Source organism: Micropterus salmoides, unplaced genomic scaffold, assembly GCF_014851395.1.
Source record: "Micropterus salmoides isolate LMB-PRFRI ecotype aquatic unplaced genomic scaffold, ASM1485139v1 Ms_hic_scaffold_12, whole genome shotgun sequence".
In the NCBI taxonomy this organism is placed as follows: Eukaryota; Metazoa; Chordata; class Actinopteri; order Centrarchiformes; family Centrarchidae; genus Micropterus; species Micropterus salmoides.
The window spans coordinates 6,306,761-6,329,455 of NW_024040263.1; the positions used below are offsets into that span (position 1 = coordinate 6,306,761).

Below are 22,695 nucleotides of genomic sequence, written 5' to 3' on the forward strand. Positions count from 1 at the left end.
ATCACTTCCATACAGCAGGTGGCAGTATACATTAGCTGGTCGCTAATCTTAGACCACAGGAAGTATATTTGCAGGAAACAGTAATCTTGTCGTTCGCTGTTCGTTTGACGAAGGATAAAGATGTGGACATGAACGTGGAGTAGATTGTCTTAACTGGCGTGAAGAAAACATATAGCTAATGAATTGCTCCTCACGCTCACTCCTCGTCGATAAATATTGGCTTTCGAAGACAAGGCTTGATTTTTGTTTTCGCACTAAGTGAGTTGTGCCGTCAGTTAGCCACTTAGCTATCACAGCTAATGTGAGCTAGTTAGCGAAAAAAACTAGCTACTTTTTTGCTGCCAGTATCCAACACGCTGTGCAAGAAAGTATATTTAACAGCAGTAGTGTTGTAACCTGCAGCGGAAATAATGGGGTCGTCCAAGAAACACAAGGAGAAGAGCCGCGACAAGGACACAGAAGAGCGCCGTCGCGAACATAAGAAACATCGCCACAAGGACCGAGACAGAGACGCTTCAGAACGCGATGGGACTCGGGAAAAAGAAAAAAGAAAACGTTCCAGGTCCCGGGACAGAAGCGGACGGGAGAGCCGCAGCAAAGGTGAAAAAAGCAGCGGAGAGCCACGAGTGAAGAAGGAGAAAGTTGATCTTGGATATGAAGAAAGCAATACAGAAGTGGGACCTCAGTCTGCAAGCGGAGACGCATCCCTCAGCATTGAGGAGACAAACAAACTCAGAGCCAAGCTGGGTCTGAAGCCTCTGGAATTAAATGAGAACAAGAAGGAGCTCGGGACCAAAGAGGAACCAATGGTTGCTGAGACCATCAACCCTGTTCTTATTGCACAGCAGAAAGAGATGAGAGAGAAGCTTGCTGCAATGAAAGAAAAACGCCTCCAGAACCAGAAACTGGGTAAAGTCAAGACCCTGGCAGAGGATGACTGGCTGGATGACACATCTGCTTGGGTTGAGAGAAGCAGAACGCTGGCAAAAGAAAAAGAAATGGCAGAGAAAAGAGCCAAACTTCTGGAAGAGATGGATGAGGAGTTTGGTGTCAGCAGTCTGGTAGAGGAGGAGTTTGCGCACAGCAAAAAAGATGCCTACACATCTCAAGATCTAAAGGGGCTCAAAGTGCAGCACAAGGTGGGTTCTTTCAATGAGGGCCAGACTGTCATCCTGACCCTACAAGACAAGGGTGTACTTGAAGAGGAGGAAGATGTGCTTGTGAATGTCGGACTGGTGGACAAGGAAAAAGCAGAAAAGAATGTGGAGTTAAAAAAGAAAAAGCCAGATTACAAGCCCTATGAAGAGGAGGAGAGTGTGGATGACATGGTTGAATTTAAGGCCCGCTCCGTACTGTCAAAGTACGACGAGGAAATTGATGGTGAAAAGAAAAAGAGTTTTCGGTTGAATACAGGGGGCTTTGCTGATGGGGAGCGAGAGCGGGAGCTACAGGCCATGAGAGAGGCTCTCCGAAATCAGGCCCAGTCCTTGGAAATGCCTGCTCTCGCCATCGCCTCAGAGTATTACTCACCTCAGGAAATGGTGAGCTTTAAAAAGACAAAACGCCGTGTGAAGAAGATCAGGAAGAAGGAGAAGGAGACCGTTGCAGATGAACTCGATGACACTCGCAGCACTGATTTTGGCTCCAGGACACGTGGTCGAGGCCGCAGACAGTTGGATGAAGCTGATGAGGAAGTAAAGGAGGAAGAGCAGAGCACATTGCCACACAATATCCCACAAATGTCTGATGACATCAGAATGGCAGAAATGGACATAAGTGATGATGAAAATTTTACACCTCCTGAGCCAGCTGTGGTAGAGGAGGATGAGGCAGAGCAGGAGCTGCAGAAACAATTAGAGAAGCAGAGGAAACTGAGGCAAAAACTGCTCCTCAAAGACTCTGGGGAGAGGGTGGCACAGCAGATTAAAGTGCTTGATGAGGGCAACTATGACAATGATCCTGAGAAGAAGAACAACATTGTTTTCAACGCCACCTCTGAGTTTTGTAGAACTCTGGGTGATATTCCAACGTACGGGCTGTCGGGCAACAGAGAGGACCAAGAAGACATTATGGACTTTGAACAGGAAGAAGAGAAAGATGATGCTGGAGGATCAGACTCAGAAATGGATGAGAATGTCGGATGGAGCACAGTTAACTTGGACGAAGAGCAGAAACAACCAGATTTCTCCACAGCCTCTGCCACCATTTTAGATGAAGAGCCCATTGTCAATTCTGGCCTTGCTGCTGCCTTGCATTTGTGCAAAAACAAAGGTCTACTGGACACCCAAATGCAGAAGATAGCCCGTGTCAGAGCACCCAAAGGCACCTTGCCCAATGACAACTACTGCATTGAGGACAAGATGGGCTTTGATGACAAGTACAGTCGCCGAGAAGAATACAGGGGCTTCACTCAAGATTTCAAGGAGAAGGAGAGCTATAAGCCTGACGTCAAGATTGAGTATGTGGATGAATCTGGGCGGAAACTCACTCCGAAAGAAGCTTTCAGGCAGCTTTCACATCGATTCCATGGGAAAGGGTCTGGAAAGATGAAGACAGAGAGAAGGATGAAAAAGCTGGAGGAAGAGGCACTGCTGAAGAAGATGAGCAGCAGTGATACTCCTCTAGGGACCGTGGCTTTGCTTCAAGAGAAACAGAAATCTCAGAAAACACCATATATTGTGCTTAGTGGGAGTGGGAAAAGTATGAATGCAAACACTATCACCAAATAAGTTGGGGGAAGTGAATTATCTTGAACACATACACTGACACATGCACAGGACACACATACACACGATGTTTTAAGTAAAGTAACTGCTCCAATTTCATGCAAGCCTCATTGTTGTAAAATTGTCTAATAAAGTCATTACCAATGAGAGAAATGTTTTTGTTTTGGGTGTACAAGGTAAGGTAAATAGTGTTAGGATGAGAGTTGTGTTTTTTAATGAGAACCTAGTCAGTGTAACATGGGTAGTGTCAATTTTAAAGTCTGTTTAGTTTTGTCACAGCTATTACACATTTTCTGGTGTGAGGTTAGAAACGGGTTCAGTTGTAATTAATTTGAAAGTATTTCAAATGAAAGTATTTATCCAAAGAAAGTTCACATGCATTTGGTTTCTGATATTAAGGAAGAGTTGACAAATTGTATTTGGCTTTTTTAACTTGTGGTTTTACAACAAACTGGCAAAAATTAAAACAGTGGGAAAACACCCAGAAGATGAACATTTCCAGTATAGTTTTATAATAGTTATGTTAAACATTATACATGAATACACAATTTGGTTGTTTTTTGTTTGTTTTTTACAGGAAGTGATGGTGTTGCATTATGATCACAAGTTGCATTTAATAATGTCATTGTTGGCCTTTGAATAAAGTTAACCAACAGCAAATTAGAGAGACGTTAATGTGCAGCTCACAGTTTACATTAGACACGGTCTGAAATAGGCTGGATTTTTTTGAACAATAGATGTCAGCCTTCACATAGAAATGATGGGTGATAACCGATTACTTGCAGGGCGTCCCCCTCAATTTAAAAGACAAGGATTCATTATTTTATTTTTAATAAAATTAAATTGTAACTAAAACATGAAGCATTTACTTTTTCTTAAAAAATAGTGTCGATATTGAGCAGGCAACTTTATTGTTATTAAATTATTGATACATTAAGTAATTGTTTTACTACTACCGAACAAATTCGCACATTCGTTCAGATGATCAAATAACCATCAAGACTCAGTATGAGAATTATTTGATAATTTTTTAAAATTTTGCTAAGCCTGCAAGTTGTTTTTTGTTTTGTTTTGTTTTGTCTGAGATCGTGCCTGTCCTCAGCGGAACTAACGTTGACGGCAACGGGGCTCAACGATCGTTTTTTCGGTGCACAACCTGTAGAAAAGTATTGTGCTTGAAAGTGGTTAGCAAAGCTAACACTAGCGAGCTGACATCGCTTCATTCAACACGACATGCACGCCATTCATAGCTAAAATCTTGCGCGGAAAGGGTAAGTGTCACGAAAATGACCATGTCTTAATGTCACTTAAAATATCTGACAAATAAACGGAGAGTTGCACAGCTAATAAATGAACTTTAGCATCGTCTACGACGTGTCATGCTGTGTGACAGCTTCCTGTTTAGCTAGCGGCGAGCTTAGTGACGGACACTGTTTTAAGTAGCTTTGAATATTTGGAACTGGTTTCTTGTTCCTCGAAGTACCTTACGATATCCCGGCTATGTTTACTTGACACTTGTATGTCATCCTGGAAAATAACTGGTAGGTTAAGATGACTGTTATCGGTAGTGAGCTGTGTTTTCTGAGTATTTCAGAGTTGCCGTTACAGTGCAGTAACGTTAAACGTTAGCTAAACAGATTATTAACGTTAAGTTTCTGTAGGAGTCATGTCAGCACGCCATCATTTGTTGTTAAGTTAACGTATGTTGCCGTTTCCTCGTTCACGTTGAATCCGAGCTAAATATCACAGCGGCATTATAGAAACAGCTCAGTGTGCTTTGTTTTGGGGGCTACTATAGGTTCAACTAACGTTAACGTTACCTAGCTAACGTTCATAGGTGTTCATAGGCGTGAAACAACATTGTCAAACGGTGTAACGTTAACGTACATTTGACCAAGTGCAGGCAGCGTTGAGAGGTTACTATTTATGTGTCGATTTAACGTCCACTAAATGATTTATAAGGTAAGTAATATTTGTTGATGTTAATCATTTTCTTCCATTTTCGAGAACTAGAAAGTTAAACTAACACACCATTGCGCCTTTATAAAGCTAACGTATTAATTATGTCATAATAGGATGATACACTGAACTTATGAATCCAGTCAAAACGTGTTGACACTAACAAGCCAATGTAGTCGTTGATGGAGTGTCTGTAGCAACCAAAATACCTTTTTGTGCATAGATTTCATGCGACAAATGTACTTTGAAATATCAACACAAATACAAATCTTGACTAGTTTTATTTATTATTTCCCACAGGCTCTAACTTCACCCAGTGAAACCACAGCCTGTTGTGATGTCGGAGCCTAAGCCCCCTACTCCAACCCCTGGAGACACTTACAAGGGTTGGCTCTTCAAATGGACTAACTACATTAAAGGCTACCAGAGACGCTGGTTTGTTCTGAGCAATGGACTGCTGTCTTATTATAGGTAAGTTACATGAATATGACGGACTTTGTAATGATATGTAATGAATTTAGAGGGTTTTGTCCTGGCTCAACAGAAAGCCAAAGTGGTGCCTAATGGAGGGGGCAGGTACCACCCATCCCTTAGGTTGTTAACTTTTGAATTTCATAAGCAGTAACCCACAGTACTCGCAATTTTGAGGAAATATACAATTGCCTTACAAAAAAAACATTTACTTCACCAAACGGGGGTTTGGAAACTCCACAATTGATATTCTTGACTTCACTCTGTTTCGTCCTCAGGACCCAGGCAGAGATGGGTCACACATGCCGAGGCACCATCAACTTGGCCACAGCCAATATTGCAGTGGAGGACTACTGCAATTTTGTCATTTCCAACGGAGGGGCGCAGACCTACCACTTGAAGGCCAACTCCGAAGTAGAGCGCCAGCGATGGATCACTGCTCTGGAGCTCGCGAAGGCAAAGGCCGTCCACATGCAGGCTGAATCTGGTGAGAGGGAAAACAAATATGTTGGACAATGCTAGAGACAGAATATGAGAATTCATAGGGAAATCTAAACAGTGTATGCAGCAGCACCTATGCCAGGCATAAACATGTATTTCTCTGGGTGTGAAGCATTTTCTCATAAGATGTCTTCGTTTTTGGTCATATTATATTCTCTGTTGTCTGCCTCAGATGACTCGGGTGACGATTGTCCTGCAGTGCCCCCGTCCTCAGGACAGGGTGGAGGCTGCCGTAACTCGGAAGTCCAGTCCACACTACGCACACTCAACAGTAAGGTGGAGGACCTCACCACCTGCAACGATCTTATTGTCAAGCATGGGTCTGCCCTCCAAAGGTATTGGTCATCAGACTTTGCAGTTTGATTACTTTAGGGGAAAAAAACAATAATATCCAAAGAAAATGAGGGTGATTGTATTTTTTTGTTTTGTGTGCCTGTTTATTTGTTTCTTCCTTCATTCATTCCTTTCTTCCACACACACACAGGTCTTTGTCAGAACTGGAGGGGATTCGTATCGGAGGGGACATGGGGGAAAAGATTAGACAAGTTACAGAGAGAGCCACTCTTTTCAGAATCACATCTAATGCTATGATTAATGTAAGTCACCCCAAGTGTTAATTGCTGAGGAATGCACATCATTGTTGTTGACTCTTCTGCTGATGTATTGCTCTTGTTTTTGTATTCTCCCCAAGGCATGTAGAGACTTCCTGTCCCTGGCCCAGAGCCACAGTAAGCGCTGGCAGAAGGCCTTACAGGTTGAAAGAGACCAGAGGATACGGCTGGAGGAGACTCTGGAGCAGCTGGCCAAACAGCACAACCACTTGGAAAGAGCTTTCAGAGGAGCTACAGTTCTGCCCCCTTCATTCAGCAATCCGGCTTTAGGTAACAAAGGTACAACTCTCAACCCCAACTGAACTGTTCACCATGCCATGTACCTGCGCAAGTCAGCTGAGGTCAGTTGAGCCATTTAGTCACTTATTCTTTCACGTTCTCTCTTGACTGTAGCAGGCGTTTCAGGAAAAGGTGATGCCAGTGATGAGGACGATGACAATGAGTTCTTTGATGCTATGGAAGACCCAGCAGAGTTTATTACTGTCCCTGCTGACCCCAAGTATCACAGGTTATTAATTGTCTGTCTTTTTCAGATGTCAGTGATTTTTATTTATTTATCTCAACCTTGAAATTTTCTCTCCTTGTGTACTGTTTTTTTTGTTTTTAAGTTTATGCTTTCTTGTTTATCTTTCCACCAGGAGATCTGGCAGCAATGTTAGTGGGATCAGCAATGAGACAGGAATGGACGATCAGTCGATAAATGTGTGTACAGTTTGTATTGACTTGTCTTCTTCTCTGCTTGTCAACATGCCACAGTCACCTGACCCTTAAGGCTGTTTTCCTTCTCCTCTACCAGTTTGATGAACAGTCTTTGGCATCCAATCCAGAGTCTCCACAGTCCCTTGAGCTAGAGTCAGTTCGACAAAGACGGACTCGCATCCCCGACAAGCCCAACTATTACCTCAATCTGTGGAGCATCATGAAGAACTGCATTGGAAAGGAGCTCTCAAAGATACCAATGCCTGTAATAAACATGTGCTCTTGTTGGTATCCAAGTGGCCTTTCCTCGTAAGAGTAATCAGAAGTAATCGGACTTCTTCTCTCTGTGCCTTTTGTACCTACTAGGTGAATTTCAATGAGCCTCTCTCAATGCTGCAACGTCTGTCTGAAGACTTGGAGTACTACGACCTGCTGGATAAGGCTGCTAAGTGTCAGAGCTCTCTAGAGCAGATGTGTTATGTGGCCGCTTTCACGGTCTCTTCCTACTCCACCACTGTTTACCGCACAGGAAAACCCTTCAATCCTCTGCTGGGAGAAACGTTTGAGCTTGACCGGCTAAAAGAGTGTGGCTACCGCTCCCTCTGTGAACAGGTATGTCGAAAACAACACTGGAAATCATTGTAAATTGTAACCTACTGTGAAAAGGAAGCACCACACATGGAACACGTGACTTATGCAGACTATGGTTGGTTCTGTTCAGACTGAAATGTATCGGTTTCACTACAGGATAAGATTCCAGTTCTGAAAATTAAACAAGTTCGGCATGTTGAGCATGTTTATTCGCTTGAGTAGTTCCAAGCCATCGCATAATTGTGATGATCAAATCTTGACTTTATCTCTTCACTTCTCTCGTCTCTTCTCAGGTGAGCCACCACCCACCTGCTGCAGCTCACCATGCCATCTCTGAAAAGGGCTGGAGCCTCAGACAAGAAATTACCCTGGCCAGCAAGTTTCGAGGGAAATATCTCTCTATCATGCCTTTGGGTGAGTGCATGCAGGCTGAATTGCAGGCCTGAAGAGTACATATTTTGAGTCAGTGTGAAAAAAGTATGTTAGTTTGAATGCAGGAGGGTAAAATGTTTTGACTTCATGTTTGGGTTAATCTTGTTGAACCTGGAGCTTCAGAATATGAACAGTAAAAGAGAGCTAGCAGAATTGACCCCTCACTAGTCATAATTTTTAATTGGGGAAAATGGATTGTGTGCATTTCTGAGCACGTCTGTTTGTGTAGCTGAAAGGATAAAAGCAGAACAGAGGAGATATAGTATGGCTGGGAGTTTAGTGTGAGTTCTAGTTATTTTTATTTATTTTTTTACTTGTAAAATGAGGACACAACTAGCTAGTCTGGCAAGCTCCAGCAATCTTACCTTTCATTACAGCGTACAATAAAGTGCCATCCTGCTAATTCTGGTGTGACTGCTGCTTACAGTCATGCTAGTTTTTCCACAGTTAGTCAGTGCATAGGTCACCAATGTGGCTGTCACTGCGTAGATCTTTAAAATAACCTTTTTTTCCCCTGCTCACTATCCTATGAACCTTAGTATGTACTATAACATAGAATATGATGTTTATATTTTGGGTGGGCAGGTTAAAAATGACCACTGCCAGCTCTAACATTGTTCCCTCTCTATCCCTAGGTTCTATCCAGTGTATATTTGAGAAAAGCAACAATCACTACTCTTGGAAGAAAGTGACTACAACAGTACACAACATCATTGTTGGAAAATTATGGATTGACCAGGTAAATTTAAAGCTTAATACCAATACCAACTACTTGAGGATAGATAAATGACAGAGATGTCCTTATAAAACCTTTTGCTTATCATTTTTCTAGGTTTATCCTTTAAGTCTTCAACAACAAAATATTTTGTCTCTTCCTTTTTGTCCCCTTCCAGTCAGGGGAGATAGATGTGGTGAACCACAGGACAGGAGATCGCTGCCACCTCAAGTTTGCTCCCTACAGTTACTTCTCCAGAGATGTACCAAGAAAGGTGGTTCTTTTTCTTTATATTGTTCTTTTTTATTAAATAGCACTTACTATGTGTATAGCCAGAGCGGATATTTTTTTAAAATAAAGTAGAATTTATGGCAGAGCTGGTGTGTGTGTGTGTGTGTGTGTGTGTGTGTGTGTGTGTGTGTGTGTGTGTGTGTGTGTGTGTATAATTGCACTAGATTGTAAAGGTGTACTTAGGGCTGAGCGATATGGCCAAAAATGTTATCGCGATTAAAAAAATTTAATGTAATTCGATATCGATAATTATCACAATAAATGTCAAATCATTATTTCTTTCCAGTTTAAAGGCTGATTTTTGCTCCTGATTGAAAGTTTCTTTATGGTCAGAACACGACAAACACTTTCCAAACAGTTTGTTAAATAATAAATAAATAAATGTCAAATATGCTTTGGTAAAATTATGCATTTCCTACCGTAGTCTCTTTGGGTACACTCTTAACTGGAAATCTGTGTTTGTCTCTCAGGTAACGGGAGTAGTAACGGATAAGGATGGGAAGGCCCATTACGTGCTATCAGGTACGTGGGATGAGAAGATGGAGTTTTCCAGGGTAATGCAGAGCAGTAAAGGCGAGAACGGCACTGAAGGCAAACAAAGGACTGTCTATCAGACCCTCAAAGCCAAAGAAATCTGGACAAAGAACCCTTTACCGTGAGTTACAGTTTTAAAGAAGATTGGTAGCGTGTAAATTATTGTAGCTTTGTGCCACTGATCTTTTATGGTGATGACTTTACAGAGAGGGAGCAGAGAACATGTACTACTTCTCCTCACTGGCCTTGACACTCAATGAATTTGAAGAGGGAGTGGCGCCGACAGACAGTCGACGACGCCCTGACCAAAGGTTAATGGAGGACGGCCGTTGGGATGAGGCCAACGCAGAGAAACAGAGGCTAGAAGAGAAACAGCGCACCACCCGTCGAGAAAGGGAGAGGGAGGCTGTCACAGCCAGCACACCTGAGGAAGGTAAAAAAAAAAAAGAAAGGAAAAAAGAAGGAAATCAGCTTTGTTTTGGAGTTTATCTATTTGTCTTGTGTTTATGTCCAGTGTTTTTCTATCCATTCATCTTTTTGTCCACTTTGTCTGTCTTGGAATACCTTGTCTACCTGTCTCTGTCTCAACCCTAAGCAGTCACTGAGGATTCAATCAATGATTCACCCTTAAAAAGCAAGTACTCTTCTTATAGTCTTTCCCCACCCTTGATCTACACTATATAGCAACTCTAGATGCAAAGACACTGTGTGTGTGTGTGAGAGAGAGAGAGAGAGAGATATGAAGGTGCTAAATATCTTCATCATCATGCATCACTCATTCACATCATTCACCTTTTTCCATCCCTTCATCCATTTCTGTTCCATTTAGCTGATGCAGGGGAGACTGGCACAGAAGCAAATGAGGTTTCTGATGAAAGCAAGTATCACTTCCCAGCTTTACATAATATTTACTTTTAAATGTGCTTTGTGTAGCATTTTAACAGAGCAGTGAGTGAAAAATGGCTTGTTTCTCAATACTAGTGGTGTCAGAGTAACTGAAACAAGTGTAATTTGTGGAGAAATAAACTAGATTTTTGTTACATGCTGTTTGGAACTAAACACCCAAGACTCCCCCTCTAGGCATCTTCAACTGTACAGGTTGAAAGAGGCCACAGACTACTCAATACCGGTTTGACTTCACTATATTTTTCATCGGCCTCTACACTGCCACCAAGTCAGATAATATCGCCTGTTAGTTTTACGTCAACAAAATGAAATTGCTTTGCGGCACAAATGGGAAGAGGGCAGTTTAGTGCAGACAACGATGGCAAGAAAAATCTTACAGCTACGAAGCTGAGATCCTCTTTGTGTGTATGTGTTAGATGTCAAAACCTGTCCTGACTATTGCCGTTTTGTTTATAGTTAGTATATTTGGCTGTCAGTGTTTTTGACACGCCGAGTTGGTTTAAGATGCTACACACAACACTTCTAAAATGAACATAAACATGCATTATGTGTGAATTTTGGATTGAGTTGTGGATTTACATCTCTTTTTTTTGTGCTGGTGTTCAGCTGACACAGAGGACTCTTCCCCTCATACACCTGTTGCATGCAAGTAGCCCCTTACATTTCACTCTCTGTTCTTCTTTGTGTCTTCATATCATACCCAATCTTTTATGTCCTAACTCGCAAAGATTCATCCGTAATTCTTCTATTTTCAGCCCCTTATGGACCATCACTCTTCCCTTATCTAAGCAAGTATTCTGATCATGACATAAAACATACAGTGTGAATTTTTATTCAAATTCAAGTAATTGAATTGAATCTAGATAAAGAACTCCTGTTCATTTTTTATCATATCCTCTTTACATCCTTTGCAACTTAGTGGAAGGCAAGGAAGGTCCTTATGGAGCTCAAGTCAAAAGCAAGTAATCGTATCAGCGTTGCTCTCAATCATCCCCTGTTTTTTTTTTTGTCTTTTTGTTATTTAGATTTGTGTTGGTAGTCTTTAGGGAACCCTATAGAAGACTGTAGCTGACTGTAGAATTGGTACAAACCTAATACTTGAGTATTTTAGAGTAGTCATTGATCAGTATACTGTGGTCTTGTGGTCCCAGTTGTGAGCCTTATTCTCTCCACATGGCAGAGGAGAAAATTGGTGGTTTCATTGAGCACTCATCTATAACCCGCCTCCTTTGTTTTGTTTTCGGTTTGAATAAGGTGCATCTGAAGACCAAGCGATCGGAAACATTAAATACCTCTATCTCTTAGTCAACCATCTGAGAGCATGTCAGCTTATTTTAAGCATGATGTGTTGTCATGGCTCAGTGGCTTCCCAAACCTCACCTAGGGTCCCTCTGAATTTTCTTCTTGGTAAAAGATTTTCTTTCTCTTCATTTAGGCCCCCATCAAGAAAACTACCAAGCACTGTGGTTTGAGAAGTTAGACGACCCCGTATCCGGAGAGACCTTGCACGTCTACAAGGGCGGTTACTGGGAGGCGAAGGAACAAGGCAAATGGGACATGTGCCCGGACATCTTCTGATCCCAGCCGAGTCAGCCCGTTTTCCTCTGTGGTGTACAAATGAGAAGAGGTAAACTACCTTACATCAGCTAAAATAGGGAATCAAGCCTGACATCAACCTATCTAAGTCCATAACTTGAACTGATCACCCCACTTGGCTCCCCTTTTCCAGCAGTGATTTGCTCAGGATGAAGGGCATCTGGACTTCACCCTCAACGTAGATGCAATGCACATCGTAGCATTGTTGTAACATCGTAGCTGATTAGTGTTCAGCGTTCTCTCTCTCACTGCCTCTCACACACTGATGTTTATCTTGATCTTTGTCTACTGCCTGTTCTTTGGTATCACCTTTTGAGTTGCATTTGGCAACAGGTTATTCTGGTAATGTCATTATGCATTTTTCTTTACTTTCAAAGGCGTAATTCATCCAGGTGATGTCTTACAATAACCATGGTTTGCTTAGATATAGTAAGCTAACATGTCATTTATGTGTTTTGTTTTTGTTGTGCATTCTGGATTCTGATTATATTAGCCATGAATGTATTGCAGCTTCACCAGCACAGCAACACTGTAAGTCAAAGTTTAATCATACCCAACTTTTTAAATAGTTCACACAGTAAATATTCATTGTACCAGTTTCAGACCACATCAGGTGCATAAATGCACGGGCTTCAGTGGTTCTGACAAAGAAGAGGAAGTAAAAACAATAATTTTTGGACTGATATAAAATAATAAATGTCACAAACACTAAGACATGATACAGAGTTTGCCTTTGAATTTATGGTGATTTGCGGTGCTACTTTAATTTCTGAAGTGAAACAACTATACCTACATATTAGCCTTTTTTCATTTTTGCACTTGACTAGTTCAAAATCTCGTGATTTTCTTTTTTCTTTTACCCTGATATTCCACCGATCCCCCTATATAATACATGGTAGTGGTGAAGAGACGTGAAAGGTCATTATGATTATGCCTCTCCTCATATATTGGCCTGGTAACATCTGTTGTGGTGACCGATTTTTCTGATTCTGGGTCTTTAAATAGCTGCAGACGACAAGGTTTTTAAAAAAAAGTTTTTCACTATAAGAACAGTTAATAATGGCATTTCTGTGTGTACCACATTCATTTTAAAAGAATATATCTTTATTTCATATGATAGCATAGTGAATGCTATATGAACAAAAATAGAGGCACCAAACAAATCTGTAAGTACCAATGGAATAATGAAATAAATTAAAAAATACCAACAGCACTTTTGCTAATAATGAGGGGGGGGGGGGGGTATTCACATTGGTTTTTTTTTTTTTCCTTCAACAATCAATTTTGAAGAATAACTTAACACTAAATCCACTTGTTTGGATGAGGAAATTACATGTAGAGTTTCTCTACTACACTGTAAATTGATCCTGTTCACATTCTATAGTGTTTATTACAACAGAAGTTACTTTTGTTTTTACAGGGAAAACCCAATAATCCTATCCTCTAGACCCCCCGCAAAACCACCCCCCGATATATGGGTGGCAGATGCATTTTCTTTTGTATTTGTGAAGGGGGCATGTTCAAGCTGAAACTGTCTCTGTAAAGAGTGTAGCTGTTTATCATGTAATTGAGAGCAAGATCCTAATATAATGAAATCATATTGACTCCAAGAATGCTTAAGTTGAAGATAAAATGTGCTATCAAGTCTATTTTCATTCTCCACCCAAGCACACAAGAGCCTAAAGTTTGTGCTCTTAATGATGCTTGGATCGCCTCTAACAGTTGTGCTTTCAAAGTAAATATCGAGACGCACCATTTAAACAGTCGAGGTTGATTTAAGAGCAGCAGAGCTGTGCTCCAAGTTGTCACTGAGCTGTGTGCTGATTCTACTGGCTTGATGATTAGTGAAGTGAAAGGAAATGCGAGGTGTTTTTGTCTTCCTGGTTTCCTTTTAAATGTACTGATCATAGCTTTAATCTTGATTTAGGTTATTTCAGTATTTCGTGTGTTGGGAGTGTAGATGTATAAAAGACAGCAATAAGAGTGCCTCAGTGCGTATGTACATGTGGCACAAAATGAAATGCGTGAAGCGGGGAACGCTGCACACTGCAAATACTAAAATCTGTCATTGTATTCATCTCTGTTGATGATATGAGTGTAAGGACTGTGCGGTTGATGGAAATCAAATTTTTATTTTATATTCAAGTGTACTTAAAAGGAGGACACTGAAGATCACAAAACATAATGTTGCAAATATTTCTGTGTAAATATAATAAATAGTGACGTAATTGTGATAACTGGTTATATTAGAGAATCTAATGGCGGTGAAGCACTTTTATTTCTTTTTCTTTTTTATTGTTTTCTCAGAACTGGATGCATTTTCATTGTCTGAGCTGAGAGTACCATGTTACCACAAGTCACCCTCTACCAGATATGATAGCTTTATTTTAAATATTAATTTCTTTTGGTCTGAACCATCCCTTACTCTGATCTACTGTCATTCCATACATCATTTAAACAGATGATGTTGTGTTATGATGAGTGTGTTGTGAGGAATATACAGCTTAAATTACAGAACGACTTTACAGGTTTCTGTCTGTCCAGTCTTTTTCGACAAAAATAATCCTATCTCCACTGTTCAAAATTGCATAGCCGCATTATTCAATCTGTGTGTTTTTAACTTCTTTCTTAAGTTTCCTTTTTTACCCCTTTTATTGTTTCCAGCTATTTTTTTTTTTTTGCCCCTGCACTGTGGAGATGAGACGATGCCCCAACTTCCCACAATTGGTAAAAATTGACTGTAGGTGTTCTTGCACTTCCGTACAATATCCATTATTTATCATGCCCTATGTGATTTGACTTTTTGATGTTGGCTACTGAAGATTTGTCATTTTGTGAGTTTGTTTTGAAAACTTTTCCTAAACCATGTTCAGTAATTGCAAACGTGTGTCCATTAGTTAAAATATGCAGCTGTATGGACTCACAGTTCTGAGCATACTTTTCACCTTTTCTGTCCTTCAATGCAGTTTCTTAGCAGGATTGTGTTAGAGGTTGACAATATTAAAGTCTTAATGGAAATGAAGAGCATGTCTTTGCTGTTTTTGATTTCCCAAACAAAGCATCTCAAAATGGTTTCTTTTTGTTTTTGAAAAGATTTTTCTTAAATCATGCTTAAACCTGTGTATAGACAGTATAAACCACATTAATTAGTGATGTCTGTGTAGTTACTCTGGTTTTAGGCAAAAATTTAGTGAGGCTAGACTAGCTTATGGCCTCTAATGAGAAGTGAGCCAGTGTGCACAATTTTATATATTACACCTGTGCTTTTCGTACTTTGACATATCAAAATGTCCTCTGGGAAAGACGCCTATGGTTAAAGCTGCATTATGTCTCCTTTTTATGGTCAGTTGTCACATTGTCACCATCAGTTGTGGAAGAAGTACTCAGATCCTGCAATGCCTTGTTGTAAAAATACCCTATTACAAGTACAAGTCCTGCTGCAAACATTTAAGTAACAAATAAAACTAGAGGTACTATAAGCAAATATATTCTGAAGTATCAAAAGTAAATTGACTCATGCAAAATGGCCACTTTCAGAGCATTATACTTTATTAATGGCTCATTACTGATGTTTTAATATGGAGCTGGTAGCGCTAGCTGTGATGCATTAAAACATTTTGACACAACAAACAGTACAGTAAAACGGAACAGAAACGGGGCTTTATTTTCCCTGGGAATTTGGGGAAGCTTAGGGACCTGGGGGACTTTACAGCCTGAAACTGAAATTTTGCCACAGTGGGTATTTTACAGGGTATTTTCTTTAGCATTTCGAGATGTATTCTGTTTAAATTTGACTCACTTTATGCCAACAAAATTACATTTTCACATTTCAGTACCAGCATTGTGATCCACAGCAGTGTGGAGAAGCAGCTTAGAAATATCTTTAAAACAGCATTTGTGTACAGGGTGGGCTGATTGAAGACAACTTTCTCCAAATGAATCTACTAAATACAATATAAAAATCCAAATAATCAGACATTTTTAACAGAGTTCCCTGTTCGTTTTTCTTCGGTAGTTCTAAAACCGTAGCTCCGCCCCTCATCAGAGGAGTTTGTATTACACGGCAACGACGCTGAAGTTAGCTTCCGATTCGGCAGATTTTTTTGTGAAAATGAAAAAAGGACAATTTCACTGCTTTTTCTCCACATGCAGGCCACACTACACCAGGTCCAGACACAAAACCACTACACCTACAGGTCAGGTCCAGATCTTTCACGAAAAAAAAAAGCCTCGGAGGAATATCTAGTCCAGATTTGAGAGCTCTAGGTAACGTTTTGGATCTGGACCTGTGGTCTGCATGTGGAGAAAAAGCAGTGAAATTTCCCTTTTTCATTTTCACAAATAGAATTAAAGTTTTTCAAATCAAAAAAAGTGTTTAAGACAGCGTTAAGGCTTTGCCTAAAATGCATAACAGCTTCCACAGCAGTAAGAGGTGCAAAAAACGGGAACTCGGTGGCTCAGCAACGTCAGTTAACTTTCACTTAATTATCCCTTAACTGCCGAATAGGAAGCTAACTTCAGCGTCGTCACACGGCAGGCGTGGGATGATAAAACGAGTGCATCTCCGCATGACATCAGCATCTTTGTTTACTGGTCAGGCGAAGCTAGCTTATATCCCCTAGTGTGTACGATTCTATATGCATTAGCACTTAGCATCAGTTCTCTGCGCGGGTTCAGGGTGTTTGTTATTTCACTGCGTGATTTTGGGGTGAATTAGCTTATTTAGCGTAACAAATATGTCTGCAAACGCAGCTGGACCCGGAGAAGATTTCATAGACGCAAGGAGAGGCGATGGACAAGAGTGAGTGACGGTTAATTAGCTAGTTTATCGCTCTTTATGTGTCGCAGCTTATTGTTGTCCATCACATTGTTAGCGGACAGTGAAGAGGAAGCCGTTCGTCTTCATTAATTTCCCATATTACTGTGGACCCTGTTACTAGCATATCAGTGCACCCGCTAGCTAATATATTAGCTGCTGTTTGTAATTCTGTTAACTGTTTTAGCAGCGAGTGATTATATGAAGCATTAATGCAGGCCTGTTACTCACTCTTTAAATGCTTCCTCCCCATTTAACATGAGCTCTTCCTCGGTCGTGTTTACCTAAATATCGCGTTGTTATCTCTTCTATCTAAATTCTAGACCGTGTTATGGTTTGTTGTCCCTCAGGTCAGAGGGGTCTTTGTCTGCCTCTGCCCCTATGGACGTGGACGCCAAGCCCAACTCCCACAGCTTCAGATACAGTCTTAATTTCCCCAGCATCGGCCAGTGCATCATCATCAACAACAAGAACTTTGACCGGAAAACAGGTATTTATTTTGTTTTGGGGGGCCTGACTGGGATCAAGTTTATTTTCAGTTGAAAATCAACTAAATGAAACTGATGTGAATACATGTTACCACTGTAAAAGAGTATATTTGACACAGAACCAGGTTAAATGTAATATCTGATGTCATATTTGTGCTGAAACTGTAGAACAAAAAAATTATTTATGTATCAATCTATCATTGTAATTTAAATAGTAAATACCCTTGGGTTCTTAACTGTAATCAGTCGAAATAACTAAGGTGCCCATGATATGCATTAGGCACTTTTGTTTGTTTTGTTATATTCTATCCGATGGCTCACATGTACACTGTTAAAACTTTAATTAGCAGTTAAAAGTTAGCTGGCAGTAGAGGTTCCCAGTTGGTGTACACACACTTCTCCGTTTGGTGCAAGGAGATCCCTTGGTTGAGCAGCAAGTGCTTGATTAGGTTGAGCTCCATGGTGAGATCTCTAGGCGGTGGGGCTCACCTTCCTTCTGTCTGGTGGCAAATTTGTGTTGGGGAGATGGACTTGTGATTATTTGTGGTGTTTGTCTTGTCCTTCTGCAACTTAGCTGTTTGCTCCACCACGTTGTACACGGCAGGACCGATTTATATACAGTATATAGCCTGGAGTTGTGTGAGCTCCATGAACGTTCTTTATACAGAAACAAGTCAAAGTTACCTTTTAGTGGAGGTAACAGTAAAGTGAGGCTTTGCTTCTCGGTAACACCAGCTTGGTGTACAACAAGGCAGGTCAGCTGGCATCTACACCTTCATGAGAGGATAAGTGTGCTGGGGGACCCAATTTACACTTTTACACTTGTTGCTGTGGATTCCATGTAACGACATCCCATGCCAGTTAATTAGAAGTTCAAGTTGGCTCTGTGGCTGTCTTTAGTTTGCCTTTGCCTTTAACCCTTTAGAGAGAGTGAGAACAAGCAGGTAGGTGTACTAATCCTTGTGTATGCATCCTTGCATTTGGTAACGTAAGGCAATTAAATTTCCTAGTGCAGCGTACTGTTTGTGCTTTTAGAAGATCAGCTACCCATCTGACCTGCATTATGATTTGACATGCATGACATGAGTTCCCATTATTCGATTAGTTCCTCTTCTGAGTTTGATGTGTAAGTCCAAATCACTTGGATTTCCTGGTAGTCTTGCTTTAGGGAGGCAGGGTACAGAAGGAAAGCCATTACAGCTATACAGCCATTCCTCTTTTTTTTTTTTTTTTTTTTTTTGTGAAGACCATGTCTAGCCTTAAGGATCTATAGTGCAATGTTTATTCAGCGCTTGCTTCTCTGAGGATATAAAGGCTGTCTACAATAGTTGAAGATACTGTATGAAACTTAAAGAGCCTCTATTATTTGGCTGAGAAGACATCGGATATCAATGCAAGCGAACACAGCTTCAGTCTGTTCTTACAGAGCATCAGAGTTCCTGTATGATGACCTTATTTTGCTGTCAGACCTGTGTTTGACAAACCCATCTAGCAGGACTTACTGAGTACACATGACTGCTTGGTCTACAAACAGTGTAATGTTCCATGAGTAAGTACATCAAATGAGTGGGGAAAACATCAGCAGTGGTTGAACCTGTATTGCCAGGTCCAGTTCATTGTGTCCAACTGTTCAACCAAAAAAAGATTTGTGCACACTTGGATGTACCTCTGTAATCCCCCACACCCCAAGAAAATTGGATGTTGCAATGTTGGGCCATAAGTGAAAGCCAGATCAAAACTCAGTCCAGCAAGATGCACTTGTTATTTATTATGTAAATCTTTTTTTTTTTTTTTTTTTTTTTCCAAAATACTAAATTTATCAAACGCATACCTAACCCGCATTGGACCTCACACCCCACCTTAATCGCCACAGAGCTGCTGGATGAATTCATGAGCAGAATTCTCACACACCCGATGTATTATGCATTCTTGTTGCCCTCATTGAGATCAGATCTGTCCTCTAGAGCAAAACCTGCCACTGTGGTGTGTGTGTGTGTGTGTGTGTGTGTGTGTGTGTTACATTTATTTGGGCAAACGATCATTAATATGCACATCGCTAATGTTGGCTTTGTGTGTGTGTGTGAGAGAGAGAGAGAGATGTGGAGGCCTTTTACATTTTGTTGGTGGCTGTCATGCATCCATATTCTGCTGAAATGCACACACAGTGTGTGATAATGTGATTATTTGTAAGGACGATTTGCATTGCTGTTCAAGAAATAAGATTTTTGTTTTGGTGATAAATCTCCGCCGTGCTGTTTGCTCTTTGCATCAGCTGGACTAAGTTAGTGTTTTATTTTTGTTTCGGAGCTTGAATTGTCATGGTAACTTTTGCAGCACAACAGGAGAGGACACAAAACGTTAGGCTGGTAGTTTGCTTTTTCCCCCAGCAAGAGAAAGGAAGCCAGAGAGCCACTGTTAAACGTAATGGTTGGGAAAGGTCAGACTTTCTCCAGTACTAGCTACCTATTTGGTTATTTATGGTGAAGGGGGGGGTCATGAATTTTCCACCAGTTATTCAGGGAGGCTCAAGGAAACATTTTTGTAGCTCAGGAGAGGGTGTGCCGACCTAAATCCATGGCTCTGTGTGGCACGTAAACAAAATACCAAACAAACAACAAAATAATAAAACAAGGTGTAAAAACATGAAATTAAATGTATTACTGCATCTTTGGCACCTGCTGCTGTTTGATTATCAGCTATTGATTATCATTCTCTGCTTTGTTTTTAAAGGCATGAATCAACGAAATGGTACAGATGTCGATGCAGCCAACGTGATGAAAGTGTTTACAAAGTTGGGTTACAAAGTGAAGATTTACAATGACCAGACAGTTGATCAGATGAAACTTGTTTTAACTTCTGGTAAGTTTGGTGCGGAATTCATACAGAACCACCCTACAGTGTGCACACTCACAACACAAATGAATACTAAGTCTCCAAACTATTGACTCTTGTCACCTGCTGTTTGGTACACAATCTTTTAAATTTCCGTATTTTCAGTGTCAAAGGAAGATCACAGCTGCCACGCTTCATTCGTCTGTGTTCTGTTGAGTCACGGTGATGAGGGTGTGTTTTTTGGTACGGATGGCTCCATAGAGCTCAAGTACCTCACATCACTTTTTCGAGGCGATCGCTGCAAGTCGCTGGTGGGAAAGCCCAAACTCTTCTTCATCCAGGTACTGTAAGAGTTTTAATTATTTTATTTTTTATTTATCTCTTTATGCACTAACTTGTGGGCTTTGCATACAGTGAGTGTCCAACCTCTAACCAGGTCTTGTTTTGTTTGTGTGCACATTGAGTAGGCTTGCAGAGGCACTGATCTGGATGCAGGCATTGAAGCAGACAGTGGAGAAGATGGCGTTACCAAGATTCCTGTAGAAGCTGACTTCCTCTATGCCTTCTCTACAGCCCCAGGTTAATACTTATACACACAATCGCAAGTCTCCTTTTATACTTATTACCTTTTTATTTATTGCATTGATACAGCCTTTATTACATCACTCATCCATCTACAGGATATTACTCATGGAGGAATACTATGACCGGGTCCTGGTTCATCCAGTCACTGTGTGATATGATCAGCAAATATGGAAAAGAATTGGAGCTCCAGCACATCATGACACGAGTGAACCACAAGGTGGCAGTAGAGTTTGTGTCTGTCTCCAATTCACCAGGCTTTGATGCAAAGAAACAAATCCCATGCATTGTGTCAATGCTGACCAGAGAGATGTATTTTTCTCCTTGATGTTGTCTCTACTTCAGAAGACTTCAGCCTCGCCGGCCTTCATCTGCAGAAGAAAGGCTTGAGCATGTGCATGGGTTGGTGTTTGTGAATTATTTTAGTTTACACTTCCTGACTGGATATCTCTTGAAACCTCAGCTTACATTTCTGGGAGAGTAGATGTGATGCAAAGTCGCTGTCACATTTCACAAGCTTGTCTGGGATATAAGGCATTACAATGTTTATCCCTGCAGGAAAACTATTTGTATTCTATTCTAAAAAAAAAAAGTAACCTTAAAAAACATTTATTTTTTTTAAACAATGTCAATGTAAAATTAAAGACTAAAATAACATTGAAAAATAATTAATCTGAAGATAAAAGGTAATTGAGTAATTCCATATTCACAATTTGCTACCAGTAGAGGCCTCTTTGTTGTTTACATTGTATACATTTCAGGGAGAAACATTGGCGCTAGTTTGATAGGAAGTTTGACCTTCTATATTTGTTTAATCATGAAACCATAGATGGGCTTCCTGCCTTCCAGCATCAGCATTGTTATGAGTCAGCTGTTTATTTGAACTCAAGTGGGATCATTTTGTCTTCTATTACATCCTTTATCTTTTTTTAATCTAGTGACATTTGGCATTAACAATCATTCAATGAATTTGTACCTAATGAGTTGTGTGAAGCCTAAATGGATGCTACACTGACTCTCAGTAGGTAAATTAAAAGGATAATGTTGTGTTGCAAATTCTGGAGCATCCACCCAACTATCCTGTGTTTTTGTTTTTAAAGCTCAGAATGCAATTTTTGATGTTTTTCTAAATATGGATTTCTTTGAATGAACTGTTTGTAATTGTCCTCAAATTAGTGGAGGTCAAGCTCCATATCATGCATTAGTAAAGCCAGCACACTAGCACAATGCTTTTAATTGGGGCACGTTTTGAGAAATCATTTAGAGCACAACTTTACATTTCATATTTGGCATTAGTGCATGTATTATCATGTGGTTTTTAAAGAGACAATTAGAAAAAAAATTATGCTTTTTCACTTTTAATTGATGGTTACAGTCAACTTAAATCATTTCCAATGGAGCCATGAGTGAAACTTTCATATGTAACCATCAGCTTTGAGAGATTCAAAAGCTCAATTTGGTGGTCTTCTTATCCAGGTCCACTGACTGTCCAGTGTTTAAGTCATATCAATGTAAATATTTTGCTGTGAATGTCACTTTTTGGCTTTTGTGTGTTATCACTATTTTGTTAGCTGCCACACTGAGGTTGCTATGTTTCTCCTGAAAAATAAAGACCACTTTTCATTATTCTGTGTTATAGTGTTATTGATTTTGCTATTGGCTCTTACACATTAACAGTAGTATAGATCATCAACATCCAGAGATATAAAGTTAAAGTGCTCACAGTCTCATAAAGTCTTGCGTTCATATCTTGTACTCAACCAGAGTTAATCTCTACAAATACAGTAAAGGGCCTACTTGTGTACACGTCTTGATTGTAAACAGGCAGGATTATTCCAGATTTGGCATGCCTGGAGGTGAGAAGAACTGGGCCACCAGATCCTGAGGCTCGGTGCCAAATAAAACTTGGCCTCAGATTCCGTCACTGCCAGCACAGACGCACTTA

The 22,695-nt window shown here is 40.4% G+C and overlaps 3 protein-coding genes across 12 annotated transcripts; all 3 read left to right on the forward strand.

The window, feature by feature from the left end:
- The first annotated feature begins 101 nt into the window (after positions 1-101).
- Positions 102-3,210, forward strand: sart1 (spliceosome associated factor 1, recruiter of U4/U6.U5 tri-snRNP). Its single transcript, XM_038713049.1, has one exon. It carries the CDS (start codon positions 411-413, stop codon positions 2,727-2,729), a length of 2,319 nt encoding a protein of 772 aa, XP_038568977.1. The 5' UTR covers positions 102-410; the 3' UTR covers positions 2,730-3,210.
- Positions 3,211-3,847: 637 nt separating this feature from the next.
- On the forward strand, positions 3,848-15,054 carry LOC119898807 (oxysterol-binding protein 1-like). Of its 10 annotated transcripts, none has more exons than XM_038713053.1 (19): positions 3,848-3,997; positions 4,986-5,156; positions 5,435-5,643; positions 5,830-5,992; positions 6,142-6,253; positions 6,349-6,547; positions 6,662-6,776; positions 6,907-6,970; positions 7,065-7,232; positions 7,334-7,579; positions 7,852-7,972; positions 8,626-8,729; positions 8,884-8,979; positions 9,467-9,651; positions 9,737-9,963; positions 10,126-10,164; positions 10,360-10,407; positions 11,043-11,081; positions 11,872-15,054. In XM_038713053.1, the coding sequence occupies exons 2-19, from the start codon at positions 5,023-5,025 to the stop codon at positions 12,012-12,014; spliced, it is 2,412 nt and encodes an 803-aa protein (XP_038568981.1). In that variant the 5' UTR covers positions 3,848-3,997; positions 4,986-5,022; the 3' UTR covers positions 12,015-15,054. The 10 variants fall into 10 exon arrangements, with proteins under 10 accessions (XP_038568981.1, XP_038568982.1, XP_038568984.1 ...); XM_038713054.1 differs by having other exon boundaries at positions 10,129-10,164; XM_038713056.1 differs by lacking the exon at positions 11,043-11,081.
- A 1,529-nt stretch (positions 15,055-16,583) lies between these two features.
- casp3a (caspase 3, apoptosis-related cysteine peptidase a) lies at positions 16,584-22,376 on the forward strand. The gene is made up of 6 exons (XM_038713063.1): positions 16,584-16,833; positions 17,199-17,338; positions 20,067-20,195; positions 20,334-20,509; positions 20,636-20,747; positions 20,849-22,376. Exons 1-6 carry the CDS (start codon positions 16,769-16,771, stop codon positions 21,076-21,078), a joined length of 852 nt encoding a protein of 283 aa, XP_038568991.1. The 5' UTR covers positions 16,584-16,768; the 3' UTR covers positions 21,079-22,376.
- Positions 22,377-22,695: the final 319 nt, after the last annotated feature.

Bases quoted from the DNA above. Each gene is read 5' to 3' on its own strand.
- sart1 (XM_038713049.1), top strand. From the start codon at position 411: ATGGGGTCGTCCAAGAAACACAAGGAGAAGAGCCGCGACAAGGACACA.
- LOC119898807 (XM_038713053.1), top strand. From the start codon at position 5,023: ATGTCGGAGCCTAAGCCCCCTACTCCAACCCCTGGAGACACTTACAAG. The intron at 6,971-7,064 runs GTGTGTACAGTT...CTCCTCTACCAG, and splicing joins TGGACGATCAGTCGATAAAT to TTTGATGAACAGTCTTTGGC. The intron at 9,964-10,125 runs GTAAAAAAAAAA...CTCAACCCTAAG, and splicing joins AGCCAGCACACCTGAGGAAG to CAGTCACTGAGGATTCAATC.
- casp3a (XM_038713063.1), top strand. From the start codon at position 16,769: ATGTCTGCAAACGCAGCTGGACCCGGAGAAGATTTCATAGACGCAAGG. The intron at 17,339-20,066 runs GTATTTATTTTG...TTGTTTTTAAAG, and splicing joins GAACTTTGACCGGAAAACAG to GCATGAATCAACGAAATGGT. The intron at 20,510-20,635 runs GTACTGTAAGAG...CACATTGAGTAG, and splicing joins CCAAACTCTTCTTCATCCAG to GCTTGCAGAGGCACTGATCT.